The sequence below is a fragment of the Hirundo rustica genome, chromosome Z, assembly GCF_015227805.2.
Source record: "Hirundo rustica isolate bHirRus1 chromosome Z, bHirRus1.pri.v3, whole genome shotgun sequence".
Taxonomy (NCBI): Eukaryota; Metazoa; Chordata; class Aves; order Passeriformes; family Hirundinidae; genus Hirundo; species Hirundo rustica.
In genome coordinates, this window is record NC_053488.1 from 53,515,824 (window position 1) to 53,532,690 (window position 16,867).

A 16,867-nucleotide genomic window follows, 5' to 3' on the forward strand; every position below is an offset into this window, starting at 1 on the left:
ATCTCCACCCACAATTAAAAAAACCCCGTTTCTAATGCTGCATGGAAAAAAATTTAAACAAAATGTATTAAATCTCTGTGTAGTCTCATCATATAAGGGTGCAGTGTGTTAAAGGAGAGGCCACTGCCTGAACATTCTGACACCACTCAAGGAGTTACACTTGCACCACCCGAGACTGTCACTGCAGGGACCAGGGTCCCTTTACAGAGGGCAACTCCAGATGGCCCATGGATGCCTCTCCTGATTTCTTGCCCATACATACCCTCCCTCTCAGGTGCGCTTCCTCATTTTACAAGCTTGACCCAAGCATTAGAATGCCCCAGATTTAGGGTAAACATTACCTAGCCAAAACAATATCAGTGCAATACAAATATTCTTTTCCATTCTAGCCAAAAATATATCTAGGTGTAAGACCACAGCTTGTGGTAAGCAAGTAAAGCATAGCAACCAATGTACTAAATCTGAGTAATATAACTCAATTTAAGTAATTCTACTTAAAACTTATTTTATTACAGAGTATTCTGAGTTGGAAGGGACTCACAAAAATCATTGAGTCCAACTCTTTAGTGAATACAGAGATTGAACCCACAACCTTGGCATTATTAGCACCATGTTCTAACCAGCCAAGCTAATCTCAGGTCATACTAAACAACTAACATCTCTCAACAAAGAGATATGAGATGGTCTGCAAAAAGTTTAAAGCTGGTTTAGGGGCTGACAGTGTTTAAGCATAACTTCTTTTGAGTGAATATTAAATATCTAAGATATCTTTCCTGAGTCTCTGAAATAGTAATTCAGTGTATGTTTTATTTCCAAATTAATTTTTCCCCTTATTGTTAATATTAAATTAATTTTGTTTAATTCCAATATGCATGTATTCATTTTTTTCCCTGGCAGGTTTCGTTTCTGGCCTCTGCTTACATGAGCCAGCATATCTCAGAGGAAAGCTGCTTTGCCCTCGCATCTGTTACCCATTACCTTTACCTCTGCCAGTTCAGCTGGATGCTTATTCAGGTTGGTATCTTAGTCCTTTTTATCACTTCCCCAAAACACCTGTAAAAGTAACTGATAGTTAGACTGTATTTCTATTATATTTTAGAGCATATATATACATATCTGCATATCTATGTATAGAGAGAGATATAGAGCACCTAAGTTCAGTGCTACTAGAAGGCCATAACTTTAGATGGCTTTTATTAAACCTAGAGTGACACAACTCCAAGGCCAAATATACAAACAATATAAAGACTTTTCCACTCATTTCCATTACAGCTATGTAAGAATGTCTTCATCCCACTTCATCCTCAGAACAAGGAAGAATTATCTCAGAATAAGGAAGAATTATTCTTCTTACTGTTAATAGTTTTTCTGAACGTCTCTTATTTGGTCTTCTGAACCAGTCTCTTACAGGTGAAATGTAAATATAAAAACTGCACTGTAATTTGTTGAGTCCATGGCAGTTTTGTCATTAAACCTGTATAACATGACAAACATACCTTCACAAGTTTGCATTAAAATACAGAATATATGTATTCATAATTATTACCAGAATTTTTATAGATTCATAGAATCATTTGGATTGTAGAAGCCCTCTAGGATCATCAAGTCGAATAGGTAACTCAATATTGCCAAGTCCACAACTAAACCATGCCCCCCTGTCCTTTTCTCCAGGCTGAACACCCCCAGCTCCCTCAGCCATTCCTCATCAGACTAGTACTCCAGACTACTCACAGCTCTGTTGCTCATTTGATATAGATAGAACAGTAAATGGTGGAAAAAACAATTGAGCTAATATGGAACACCATGAACAATCAAATTAGTTATGGAAAATTACCAATTGTAAGTTACTCAAAATAACAAGCTGTGGGGTTATTTGAAAAAATACATTATTATGCCCTCATATAGAAATGTATATTTAGCACCAGTATGTGAGTTAAGTGATTTCTTTGTCTGTTATTTTAAGAGGATTTTTCCCCAGCACGTTTATTAGGGCATACAGCTTTATATATGCAGCTCCATATCTTACCAGATAAATCCTCCAATATGCAGGCTGTCAGACCAAACCAAAAATTGCAAATTAGGCTGCATCTAAATGCAACTTTCTCTCCCAGTAACATTCACGTGATACATGGCATTTTCCTGGGATATGTCAGGTTCATATTCATTGAGAACCCAAGTGACCTCTCCAACAGCTCAGCTGTGCTCATTAGCCTTAGCACGCTACCTGTAGAAGTCCTCAATACAGAAATTTGTTTGCTTGGCAAATTATGTTCTTGTAGGTTAACGATAAATTATTTTGTAAACTGTAAACTCTAATCTTCACAGTTGCTCATTCACTTTATTCATAAATTGCTTCAGGGCTCCTCACCATTTTCTAATTTGGACAAAGCAACCTTTTAAAGTTTCTTTTTTACTGGGATGTCTCAAGCTTTGGTAACTCAGTGTTTGATAGTATTTTATCATCCCATTCTATGTGCTTACATTGCATGGAGTTACAAAAATTACTTATAATGGCAAAAAAACACCCTTGTATGATTGTTAACAGTTGGTCATTTTGATGTCTTTAGTCGAAATCCAAAGTTATTTTTTAAAGCACACTTTGGTCATATCCTAAGAATTTGCCTAATACATTGCATTTAGTGGAGTCTCAGGCTTGTGTTAAACATGAAGACTCTTCAAGGAAATCTGACAGAACAAGAACGCTAAGTGATGAGCTGATTGAAGATGGTTCTTTTTGTAGGTGCAGATCTTCAGCTGAGAATAATTTCTGAACTTTGAAAGACCCAAAAGGAAAAAAGTAATCTGACATATAGATCAACCTAGTCTTCACTTTGAGTTTGCTTCTCTTGGCTGGGAATAGGTCTTGATTTTATATATCTCATTAAGGAGTGAGTAAGCTATATCAGCGCATAGGAAGAAGTGCTGGGGACGTCTCTGTGCTTGAATTGGTCCCCATGACAGCTCTAGAAAAGCTCTAGAAAAGCTTGTGGATCCAAGAGAAAACCAGACTGATTTGGGAAGTCTGCATGCTACTGCTGTTTGAACAACAGACTTGAAAGTGTGGGAAGTTAATGTTTGTCTTTCTCAGTGTAGTATATTTTATACACTTGACTTGATTTTAAAATCAGACTTAATAACGTATTTATATTTAAATGGGACTTAAATACTTATGTCTGGAAAAGAATAAAAATAGAGGAACAGATTCTGTGTCCTTTGTACAGTCACTTTGCCCCCTGTGAGGCTGCACAGCATAGTGCATATGTTTGATCATTGACTTAACGTCGTACAAATCTGCAAGTGACTGCTTTGATCATGGGATACAGAAATGGGTGAATGTGATCATCAAGTATAAGCACCATGCAGGTATGTGAAACTGAAACATTTGAAAAATCTAGGTTATTTTAAGTGATCAAAAGGTGGTGGAGCAACATTTACAGGCAATAAAATTCTGTAAGAAAACACAGATTTAGCAGTACAGATAGATTAATTTCTGGGGTCCAGATCAAAGATCTTCACTTTCTAGACTCTAGGATAAATTCCTTACATTTGTTTTATAATCTTTGCATCTTCTGCATAGTGCTAGCTATAGTAATTATGCTTAATATTTTGTCTTATGCCAATGCTCTTTACAAAACAATTTGTCTATAGCTTCATATTTTGATTCTTATTCTATTTTAAGCTTGTATTTGTAGACATATTCAATGTCAGTATTTCTGCTACAAATGTAGTTTCTACTCATATATTGACTGAAATGTAGGAATGGAAAGGATCTCAGAGGTCATCTGGTCCATTTTCAGCATCACGACAAAGATGACATCAAATCATCCTTGCTTGTCTGTTTGTTCCTATCCCTTTTTTATTGTATGGTCTTGCTTCTTGCTTTTTGTAGGGAGAATTTGTAAATCACAGAAAGTTGATAGCATTGCCCAATTTTTTAAAGGGTGCAGCTTTCTTAACTGCAGAAGAAAAGCAGTAAGCAAGGTGAAAATGGCTCTTTATAGGCCTGAAACATTTGCCTTGTATTAATGTATGACATCCAGAGGTCTTCATCCTGACAAGTGTCCCTTTGTACAACTGAACAGCATAAACCTGTATTTTCAAATGCATTTATCTTAGGAGCACCCACTAAGAGTGTCTTTCAGCATGACAAGGAAAAAAAGGTTATTCTCTCAGTATTTTCTAATGTGTTGCAAAAAGTAAGTTACAGAAGAAAATGAAAAGCTGTCTATTCAGGTAAAAAAAAAAAGTCTGTAGTTTTCAATTTTCAATTCTGACACAGAATAAAATTACAAAAAAATATGATTTTTTTGTGCTTTCTTGAGCTATTGCTAGAGTGAATTTAATCAACAGTGAAAGTGTCAATTCAACAAGCAAACCAGAATGAAAGTCATGGACTTGCTATCACCCATACCTGAATCTTTCTCCTGCATCTATTTAATGGCACTTTAAATTTTCTATAAATTTCTATAAATTTGTATCAGACTTGTAAGATGTATACTGATCTTAAATTAAGTTTGATGCTTTTATTTTAAGAATAATTTGTGGACTGCTTAACAGCTTCAAAAAAGGAGTTTCATGAAAGTGTAGAATTATTATAAAATGGCCCCTCCAGCTATACGTAAAAATAAGAAGGAAAATAGAAGTTTTCTTACTGAATTGGAAAATACTATATTTAAAGTATTTTGCACGTGTTGTTTGCCAGCTAGCTGCAGATTATCACAGCTGGTGGGGCATTGGAACAGGTTGCCCAGAGAAGCTGTGGCTACTTCATCCCTGCAAGCGTTCAAGGGCAGTTTGGAGATGAGACTTTAAACAACTTAGTTGTCCTTATTTAGGAATGATATTCTCCAATTTAGTGCTCCCACTGAATCCATGCACTGCTCTTTGCTCCCAGCCTCCCCCTCCTTCTCCCGTGCTTGGATTGGAGAGGAGAATTGAAGGCAAAGATCATTGGTTGAGAGAAGAGCAATGTGCCAGAAACAGCAATGAGATAAGGAAACAAGCAGTGCAACAATCCTGACAGAGGGTACAATAAAGAAGTGAACAATTCACACAGAAACACCACCACCCAACTGCTCCCTCAACCATACTACAGTGACCCAGAACAACCCCCTTTTCCCCATAAGAGTTCCTTCTCCTGACCCCCAGCAATGATGGGAGGTGATACAGGGTAACCTCTGGGTCCCAGCCGTAGCTACTGCAAAAATTAACCCCGTGTCTGTTCACGGGACACTGGTCCAGTGGAGAATGTCCTGTGGTGGGAGATGTGGAACTAGACTGCCCCTTCCAACACAAAAAATTCTGAAATTCTGTGATTATCACTAAAGATAAATGAATTAATAATTAAAAGAAAAATAAACATGTCCCAGGTTTGGGAAGGTAATTTCCATTAGTTGCCTCATTTTAAAAGAAAAAAAACTTCTCTGAAGTTCACATTGTCTCATTAGAGTATTATGTGAATAAACAATTATTTTGCATTCTATATCAGAACAAATCACAACTTGCCCGTTTGTTCCTCCACCTGAGAAGGTGGAAAATAAGCTGTACATTTTATTCTTCTGTTGAGCTGGTAATTGTTGCAACATGGCAACAGGCAAGGATTTGCTAAAATTAGCTCCTCTATTTTTTAATTGATTACATTTTGAAGCATCAAAAGGAGTTATCAAAATACAAATGTAACTATGCAGAAAATATAAATAATGCAACCTCACTTACACCTTTACAGCAACTGTGGTTTTGAGTGTTATGCTGTGATAAATGAGGTGAGATATATGAATATGGCTAACCAAACACAGAGCAAGGACATGAGGTATGATTTCATAGAAAGCTATTTCAGTTGAATGACTGAGAACAATGTTCACCAGATTGTCAGAATTAGTAGAACCAACAGTCCCTGAGTGTAATGGCATATATAGTTCAAGGATTTTGCTATCTGGAAGTGCTTGCAGTGGGGCACAGCCTAGCCAGAACTGCAAGGGCACGTAATTGAAGTGTGTTTGTTGACATAAAGTGACAAACAGAATTTTGATTGAGTTTTTAAGCCCCCATAAAAGTAAACAGAACAACCAAATCCTTCCACAAGTCGTGGATTCTTGTCCAAATACCATTTTCATCTGTTTAATATTTTCTTCCTATGCATGTCCAGCAATGGAATTAATAAGTTTTTTGTATTGTTTCAACCTACATGGGATAGTTGCAATGATGTAGTGGTATTTACCTGTGAACTTTTAAAGGAAAATAAACTTGCCTTTGTTCATACAGCATCAATCACCAAACGGAAGCCAAAAAAGACATAAGAATTATTATATAATGCATATAATTATGTACTCTGGATTTAGATATGAAATCTCATTCTCTAAAAAAGCATATAAAACACTTACTAGCCTTTTTTAACAAGTTGTTAGCATGCAACGTACTTTATTACCAGTGAAAGAAAGTATTGCATATTCATGCTATATAAATCACAGAATAAAATCTGAAATGATTGTTAGCTAATGATACCTACATAAGGAATTCAGAAACAACTAATTAAGTACTTGAACATGAATATTAGGTGTTCCTGAACAAAGGGGTAGGGAAGCCCTTGGATGAGGGAAATGTGCAAAATTTTCCTCAATAAAATAATCACATTGCATTGTCTTGTCACAGTATATGGGTTTTTACTTATCCTTGCAGCAGATGGCTGAAAATGAAGCATGTGAATCAACAATATTATATGAAACCCTTGTGTAGATCATAGAGAGTGATGATTATGGGTTAAGGTTAATAAGTGCCTGAAGGTGCCTATCCTGTCTCTGTTGACTGACAGGACTTGCTTAAAGGTACAAGATCAAACTAGATATCTTATATGCAGAAAAAGGCAATTAATCCCTTATTCACCTGTATAAAAGGACAGAAATAATAATACAGCATGCAGACCTGTAGGCAGTATAGCATTTTTGAACTGGAGAAAGAGAAGAAAAATTTTTCAAAAAGTATTTTTATTTTGGATAGCTTAGGTGTTTATTAGATATAGTGTGTAGATGTGCATTAAGAAATGCTCACGCATGCCAGTGTTTTTGCTATGAACATATTGAAGAAAATTCAAATATCCAAGCAATATGCTAAGTGTTCTGTTTTACTTGAAACCTTTCCTTACTCACATGACCAGTTCCTTCAAGAACTTTCAGCTATTCCACTACTGTAATTCATAAATGGTTTTAAACCAAATTATGCTGTTTGATGATTAATTGATCATAAGAGAACACAGACTGTTGGAGATACCTGTGAATTGACATTTGCAGGTTTTTCTCAAACTCTTATGTGTATATTACACAGTATCACAGAACCATTGAAGTTTTAGGGGTACTTTGAGACCATCTAGTGCAACATCCTACCTCAAAAAGCTAGGGCAGGTTGTCCAGGACAGTGGTCAGTTTGGTTTTGATTATCTAAGGATACTCCACAACCTCTCTGGGCATCTTGGCCCAGTGTTTGACTTCCTCCACAGCAAGAAATCTTTTTCTTGTATGCAGATGGAGCTTCTTGTATGTTAATTTGGGCCCATTGCCTCTTGGCTCACCACTGGGTATCGCTGAGGAGAGTCTGTCTCCCTCTTTGTCACTGCCTCCTATCAGATGTTTATACATACAGATATGATCCCCTAGAGCATCCTCTTTCCAGGCAGAACAACCACAGCTCTCTCAGTCTCCCCTCATAGGAAAATTTTTCGTCCCTCAATCATTATGAACCATTGCTGGACTTGCTTCTTGTCTGTCTTGTACTGCTGAGCCCAGAACAGGATCACAGAACCATCAAAGGAGCTTAGTGTGTTGCGTGCAAGATACATACAGCTGAACAATAACACAAAAATATTAAATACACATAAGATTCAGAAATACTATATGCGAGTCTTCTATGTGAAGGTATGAATATCTAGAGAAAAAAGTGAGTTTTGCATCAAAAAGCTGTTTTTACATCACGAAAATAGTGTTCTCTACTAAACAGGGTGTCTCTTCTGCTATGTTAGTCTAATTCAAAATAGTTATATAAATAAGCATATTACTTTTATAATGTCTTTTCATTACTTAAGGGAAAAAAGTGAGGACAAAGTATTTTTGTTGAATAGTGTTTATACATACCCATGTACCGGGGCAGAAATATGCTCCATTGTGACTTTCAGAATGATTTGGTTTTTTGTGTAGTTTATCACCAACAAGTCTACTGATCGTTTTTTGTGCATTATTCTTCAGGCTGTTAATTTCTGGTATGTCCTTGTGATGAATGATGAACACACGGAGAGGCGCTATCTTCTTTACTTCCTTTTGAGTTGGGGACTTCCAGCTTTTGTTGTTATTCTTCTTCTAATTATCCTGAGAGGAATCTACCATCACAGTGCAGCACAGATTTATGGCCTTGTCTACAGTGATCTGTAAGTGTTTCCTTAAAAAAATCATAAACTAGACATTGTACTCTCTATTTTGGTTTGTACTTAATTTTCTTCCTTGTAGAGAAGGGGGTCTGTCCACAGTCCACAGTCAAGTGAAGAAATGGACAGGGGACTCCTCACTTGGTGGATATAAGGCAAGTGTGTCACCCATGTGCAGAACAGCACTTTCTGTTCAGTTGGACTCTGCTACAGTTTCTCCTTCTGGCAGAGCTGGCTCTGCTTAGTGACTAAATTATTTATTTTTTTCTGAGAATGTGTAATTCCAGAAATGGCTTCTGCTACAGATTGAGGAAAAGTGCATGGTTTTCTTCCATTTAATTTCTGTGATAAAAACCAAATCAGGCCTTAACGTCCCCCATCTCTTATGTTATTAAATATATTGTTTGCTAAAAAGTATTACTACATTATCATGTCAGATATTTTTACTGAACTGTTCCTTTTGTCATAATGAATATGTTGTATTCTAAATTGCTTCAAATTTGAGAATTGCTGTGGTGTTGACAATTATCACAGCCCTCTCAAAGCCATATATAAGTATAGAAACTGTCTTCATTAAAACAGTATATCTTCATAGAACCAGATGAATTTAAGTGGAGGTACATAGATAAGTATTCTTGCTCTTTCTTACCTGTTGGTTTTGTGGTTGTTGGTTTTTTTTGTTGTTGTTGTTGTTGTTGTTGTTGTTGTTGTTGTTGTTGTTTTTGTTGGTGGTGGTGGTGGGTTTTTTTTTTTTTTTTCATCACGTTCCTTTTCGGGCAAACTTAATCTGTGATGATAGGTATTTTAGGATATGAGGATAATATAATAATTGGTTTTGTATCACAATTGCATGTTTTATGTTCAGAAAAGATTAAGCACCTATCTTCTTTTTAAAACAAATGAATATATAAATTCTTTTTTTGAAGACATCATAGAAGGTTGCTTTCAGGGTAGACCCACAGCAGGAGAATATGCATCTATCTTTAATAAAAGAGGAAGACACAGTGTGCATCATTCCATTATAAGAGACCATAATTTAGTGTTGTGGGGTTTTTTCACACAGAGGGAATTCCTGTGAATAGTAAATATTTGAATTTCATACTAATGTTTAAGTATATGCAAGTATACACACACACACACACACACACCCACGTGGCCTTATAAATATTATTTGTATGTACGTATCTGTGTGTGAATCTGTACTGTGCATGGTAAGCAGAGTTTTGATGTAAATGAGTTACACTGTTCTGTGTACCATGTTGGCTGAAGTTTGGTCCCACTTTCATAGATACCAACTCAACTCAGAAATATAAGTGAGGCCTGCAACAACAGACCATTGCTGATGTTCATGTTATATAAGGGAATGCTCCATAGCTGTATTCCATGCCATACACATCAATATTTCTTTACAGAACATCTTTTTCTTTATGATAAAATGCTTCGTTGTGCATAGTAAACACAAGGAATGTGTGTAATATAATCAAGATCTCCAACTGTGGCCAAACTGTGGGTTGATGGTATCATTATGTAGCGAAACAGTTTGCTAGTTGTTTTCTTTCGATGTCCATGTCTCATTCTTTGAAAAACAAGGAAAAACATTACATTCTGATAAAATTATTAAGTAGAGGAAAATCACACAGTCAAACCCATTGCCTAAATTAAATATAAAAATTTTCCAGCATTCTATTACAGTGGGAAAATGCCAAAAATCATCCCAACTGTAGTGAATGTGCAGCTTATTCCATCTCAGTCAATGTGAACACTGCAAGAGATATCTGCAAGAATTTTCACAGATAGTATCAACAGTATCAAAATCAATCTGATTTGAAGAGCACTGTAAGACTTAGATATACAAGAGAACCTTGAAAGAAGGAATGTAGAAAAGGGGACAGATTGAACTACAGCACTTGGTTTGTTTTCTCCAAACAAAAATGCAGAAGTGGAAAAAGTGACAAGGAGATTTCCAAATCCAAACTCATTACATACTGACTTCAGAATAAGCCTCAGAAATAGTTTGAGAACAATAGTGTGCTGGTAAGAACTCCTCACATGTGAGAGCTGGAAGACCGGTTAAAGTAATAAAAGTAGTGAAGCCTGTTACTCTAACTCCCTCCTAAGTGATCACTCCGTCAGGCAACCCATTTTTTGATACAGTCTGACCAACTGTTTTTTTTCTCAACCAGTGAGCACAATTAATAGCCAAGAGTATAGCTATATTTAGAGAAGTTAGTTTTATACTTGCAGTGACAAAAAGTTAGTTCAGCTGTGTTGGGTTTTGTGCTTCAAAGGAAGTATTAGGATAGAGTTTCCCTCCAGATGTGACAAATTCTACACAAAAATGCCTGTATTATACTGTGACATGGCAGTGCCTGACTCCCATGTCACAGTATAAACCAGTAGTATACTGTTGATTACTTTAATAATTAGCAGTGTTTATATATGGTATAAACAATTCTCTCTTTATCATTATGTAATTTTTTTTTAATGTGGGCAAATTTGTCTGTATAAATGTCACCAAACTGCTTGCCTTTTTTTTTTTTTTTTTTTTTTTTTTTTTTTTTTTTTTTTTTTTTTTAATTGTAGTTCAATGATAAGTGAAAGACCTAAGTGACACAGAGGGACACTTGCACTCCTCCCTTTGCTGATTTCCCCATTGCTAATCTGCAAAGGTTGAAGTCTCTGAATAAGACTAGAAAAGATGGTGATTTTAGAGACAATTTTAGAGTAGTGCCAGGTTTTTATAATATCTTTTAGAGTTCTGGGCAATCTCTTGAGTACAAATACAGACAGAGTAGCATAATTAACCTTTAAACTCATGTTTGTGAACAAAAGCAGATACTTGTCATTAAATAATTCTGGCTTCTGATCTCAGAAAAAAGATGAGTTAGGGCAAAGCTTGCAAACGGGTGTTTGCAAACTTTGCCAACTTCCAATAATGCTGAAGTTTTCAGGGCTACATGAGAAATTAGCTACTTTACTATCAAATATTTCTATTTTAGTTCTATTACTTGCATCTTTGTTCTGTAAGTATTAGAGTGACAAGTGACCAAGATGAAATTGGAGAGAGCTAGATTTTATGTAATTATTCAGATTTCTTTCTCTTCACCTCTCCATTGTACTATACATCTCTGTCAATATCTACAGTTTGAATTTGCCTCCTTATGTTTTTCACCATATTAGGTGAACTGTGTCTTTGTACTTTAAGAAATCTATTAGGAAAAAAGACACTGTTTAACTGTTTTGCTAAGATAAAACTTTTCAGAACCTTAACTGAAAGATTTTCAGAAATGAGGTCTCGCTTGTATACCAAGAATGCAGCAAATGCTGAACTCTCTAGAGTTTGGGAACCACAGTAAACTTTGGAGTTTGATTTTAAGGGAATTTTGTCTTGAAAACTCATCTGTTCACAAGTTTTTCTTTGTTTAATAAAAAATTTCTTCTGAAAGGTAAGCTTGATCTTTATAATACTTGGGTATTTTAAATCTCCTACCTACCATATGTTTATAACCTCAAGAACTCTTGTTGCTTTAAACTTTGAGTCTGTCTAGACTTTCTTGAAATCAAATTCACATAAGAATGCCAAAGGACTTTATTTATTAGAGTATAAACTAAAACAGTAACCTTTGAAAAAGATAAAACAGGAAATTATTGCACCTGACAGAATAAGAATTTTAAAGTTTATAAGCAAATATCTCCCTTTATCTTTGCAAATGCTGTATTTCAAGCATGATTTTTGTCATGCTATATCCTCCTTTTTTTTTTTTTTTTTTTTTTTTTTTTTTTTTTTTTTTTTTTTTTTAATTGCAGCCAACTCTATAATTTCCTCTAGTTCAGAGAAAGTAGGAGGTTTCTTGTTCATGTTCTCTCAGGGATCAGTGTTGGCCCAGTTGTGGCCAGTGTTGTTTAATTTTTTTACTGATGATCTGGATGAAAGGATTGAGTCCATCTTTCGTAAATTTGTGAATAACACCAAGTTGCCTGGGAGTGTTGATCTGCTGGAGGTCAGGAAAGCTCTGCAGAGGGACCTGAACAGACTGGATTGATGAGCCAACACCAATGGAATTAGGGTCAACAAGGACAAATGTCGGGTCCTGCACTTTGACTATAACAATCCCATTCAAAGTTACAGGCTGGGAACGGAGTGGCTGGGGAGTGGCTCAGTAAAAAAGTGCCTGGGGGTGCTGGTTGTCAGCATCTGAACATGAGAAAGCTGTGTCCAGGAGGCCCAGAAAGCCAATGGCACCCTGGCCTGGGTCAGAATTGTGGCCAGCAGGGTAAGGCAGTGACTGTCCTCCTCTACTGGGCATTAGTGAGGCCACACCTCGAGTTCTGTGTTCAGTTTCAGACCCCTCAATTTAGGAAGGACACTGAGGTGCTTGAGTATGTCCAAGGAACTGGAATGGAGCTGCTGAAAGGTCTGGAGTGCCAGACCTGTGAAAGGCTGAGCCTGGAGACAGTGGAGGCTTTATCACTCTATGACTCACTGAGAGGAGTTTGTAACCAAGTGGGTATCAGCCTCTTCTCCCAGACAACCAGTGACAGGATGAGAGAACATAGTCTCAAGCTGCACCAGGGGAGATTCTTTACAGAAGGAGTGACTTGATATTGGAATGGGCTGTCCAGGGACATACTGTAGTCACCTGGAGGTATTTAAGGAAAGGCTGGGTGTGGCACTTAGTCTAGTTGATATGGTGTTTAGGCATAGGTTGGACTAGGTGATGTCAGAGTTCCTTTCCAACCTGATTAATTTTGTGATCCTGTCTGAGGCTTGGCTGTCTTTTACTTGCTCTTTTCCCTTTAACCTCTCCAGTTTCTAGAGGTGTCTTTCTTTTAGCAGGATCCTGTGTTTGCCCAAGGGAGGAATGATCTCCTTTGTCAGGAGAATCCTGTTACACATTCATTTTCCTCTTTAAAATGCCATGTGGCAAACAGAGTACAGATTATATATGCTGTTACAATACTTTAAATTTGTACAAATATCCACGCACTTGGATTCAGATTTGTATTTTCATATTCTCATAGCACAAAAAGGGTTAAGCTAAATGTTCTCACGTATCTTCTTTGTATTGTTGTCATGAAATAGCTATGAGACATAATGAAAAAGATTTTCTAGTGACATTCCTTTCTAAAAAAACCGAAATACTTCTATGTCCTCTACAGTCCATCTCAAAGCAGAGGGTTTTTTTCAGGAAAAAACTGGATCTGTGACTATGGAGCCACATCTGTGGGATAGGGAAATTAAGCTAAAGAAAGCTGTAAACTATGAACTTTTTGCTGTGATTAACAGCTCTTCTTATTGCTCACACTGCACTTTCTCTGAACCTTACACATAGGGATGGCTCAGGGAACAGATGAGCCTGTCATGATTTTAAGCCCAGCTGGACATGAAACACTGTGTTTCACCTTCTCCTCTCTTCCTTCTCCATTCCAGCTGAATGGGGAGGAGAATCAAATTGAAACTTGTATATTGAGATTAAAAAATGCTTGCTAATTGAAAATAAAATAAAAATTTTAAATAATGATGATCATAAGCTTAATAATTAGTCATAACAATGATATATTTTTTTTTTTTTAAGTGATGCACGATGCAATTTGTCTCCACTGGCTGGTTGATACCAAACACCCCTTCCTGAACCCAGAATGACTGCACTTACCATTTTATATGCTGGCCATGAAGTTCTCTGGCGTGGAAACACCCCTTTGGTCAGTTCAGGTCATCTGTCCCAGCTATGTTCCCTTCCAGTTTATTTTGCCTGCCTTCTCACTGACAGAGCATGAGACAAGGAAGAAAAAGTCCTTGACTTAGGTAAATATGACTAGCAAAACCCCCAAACATTAGTGTCTTATCAACACCATTCTCATTCCAATCCAAAACACAGCTCTTGTACCATCTACTGAGAAGAAATTAACTGAAACCAGGGCAGATCCATTGTTAACATTATTGGGATAAGAATCTCTGTAGAAAATGTGTTTTGGTACCAGGCCCTTTGCAAAGAGTCATGAGTACTTTGTACAGCAGTTTCTTTCTGAGTGTCTGTCAGTCTGGTGCACTGACCCTTAACCCAGTCAGAAAAATATACTGGGTGCTGCCTTGGGTCTCACCCAGTTGTATGACTGTCTCAGTGTTGGCACACATCCCAGGAACAGATCCCTGGCTTTCTAGATGTTCCCTAAAATGGAGATCTGCTTTCTTTAAACCAAGGACCAGCAACAAGAATATTTTAGCTTGAGTGAGCTAATTTCTGTCCAAGCATTTGGGTTAAGTCTCATGTCTCCTTTTCCATATTACTTCTAAAGTGCTGAATTTAGCCATGAACAGTTTGAATCACCAGACTTTTACAGGCAGGAATAGGTAAGAAAAGAGCTAAGAATTGCCACAAAAAGCATTCAGGGATCTTAACTGAATTCGAAGACATACTGAGAGGAAGAGGTTTGTATGATGAATCTATGAGGAATTCTCATTCTCTAATGCCTGGTTTTATATTCTGGATGGATGTGGAAGTGTCTCCCTGCATGGCCCTCTCTCTCCAGCTTCTTTTTCCTATTATCCCAGTTTTTCCACTTCCTTTCTCCTCAGGTCACTGGCACATCATCTAGGATTTGAAAGATACTGCAAACTGCTATTGCTAGACTTCCACCCAGAATGATGCTTGCCTATCTGTAGGCAAAGCTAAATCCTTCATGAACCACTCAGCCAAAGTTGGGGGCCAAAAAGCCTGCAGTTTTCACTGCTGATTTCTCACCATTTGCTGCTTAGTCCTTTTCTGCATAGTAAATTAAAACATCCTGAGCTCTCTGCTGCCGTAGGATAAATGTTTCTGATGAACCAGAGCTACTTCAGTTGTGTTGACTCAGCACCACACTACAGGCATTCTTATAAATATATAAGAATATATGCATACACACGTATACATACATATACATATAGATACACACATACTTGTATAAGGAAAAACCTACAGAGTAAGTTAATAAAGTACAAAGTTTGGCCTTTTTGTATCCTGTATTTGTGTTTTAATTTCTAAACTTCTCTTGTGTTTCCAAAGAAGCTGCCTGATGTACTACCAACTGCTAAGGATTATTTAAAAATACCTCACTTCTAAATGGGATGGCTTTAATTACCTTTCACTTATCCCTCATTACCAATATAAATTTTCAGTGGGGGGAAATAGCTGGGAACAGTGGCAGGGGGTTGAATGTCTTTCATATCTTGGCAAATATTTCTTGTTAATGCTAAACAAATGTTAGCACATCAGAATCACACATTGATCACTGGACTGTGCTTTTAAAGAACTACAATAAAGAAAGACAAATTCTGTCTGCTTTGACTGATGGAATTTTTAAACACAGCTAGAGGAAAATATTTGTTACTGTAAAATTTCCAATCATTATGGGATGATTAATTTCTGACAAATCATGCTATCATGCTGTCATGGTAAAAGGTTAAAAAAATAGGTTGTTATGGGTGAAAGTTGCACTCACTAATGCTCATGAGGACTGATGCTTCAAACAGGCTGAGATTAAGGGACTTTTGTGCCCAAAAGAACCTCCAATAACTTTTCTGAAGCCTGTGTAATATTATGACAGGAGTATCAAAGAGCATCTGCAGAATGAAGGCTTGCATCCCTGCCACGGTCAGCTTTTAAAAGCTTCATATTTCTTTTCAGGTTGTACAAGTAACTAGCAATTTCATCTCTCCTACTTTGTCATCTTTAATCAGTAAAATACAGCCTACTGCTACTAAACCAATTTGTTCTCAGTTTATCTGTTTTCCACCAAATTAGAAAAACCTCCGATATTGTCACAACTTGGAGACAGGCACACGACTGAACACACTGAACCTCATGCAACAACAGCCAACATTTATTGATGGACGCCCCATTATATAGGGGTTCAAAATTCCTGTGCTTGAACCCCTGATTTGTCAGGGTCTCAACACTGCCCAGCTCACTGGCCAATTAGGTATCTGCATTCAGGATAGAATTCAGGCTGGGGTCCCCTGTTTGAGATCAAATCCAACCTGCCATTGTCTCATCCAGGGACTTGTTTACTTCTACTCTTTAACGAAGTAGGCTGGTCGAGTTGGGGTTCTGTTATGGCCAATTTTATCTGTGCAGCTTCAGACCAGCTGTAGCTGTCACAAAATAGGCCAGAATAAATTGGGAAATGCTAAGATAAGCAAAAGTGAGATCAGTACCAGCCATAGTTCTGACTACCCCATTAATACTGACAAACTGAGTCCATATATAATACCTTCTTATATTTGATCATTCTAAAAAAGAGGTGAAAAAATAGTTGTTTGTTTTTATTTGGTTGTGTGGGGCTTGTTTTGTTTTCTTTTGTTTTTTAATCTTTTTAATTTCACCATAGGGCTATTCTGCAACCAGACAATTTTGTGCTCAGATTTTAATTCTATGAAGTAAATTTTAATGTATTTAGTGCAATGAGTTGTACTTGGGA

At 36.9% G+C, this 16,867-nt stretch overlaps 1 protein-coding gene across 1 annotated transcript in view; it reads left to right on the top strand.

The window, feature by feature from the left end:
• ADGRV1 (adhesion G protein-coupled receptor V1) overlaps positions 1 to 16,867 on the top strand; it is a 279,799-nt gene that overhangs the window by 198,562 nt on the left and 64,370 nt on the right. Inside the window, exons 83-84 of the mRNA XM_058424189.1 lie at positions 898 to 1,014; positions 8,232 to 8,410. Of these exons, the coding sequence (XP_058280172.1) occupies positions 898 to 1,014; positions 8,232 to 8,410 (296 nt within the window). The remainder of the gene's footprint in view (positions 1 to 897; positions 1,015 to 8,231; positions 8,411 to 16,867) is intronic.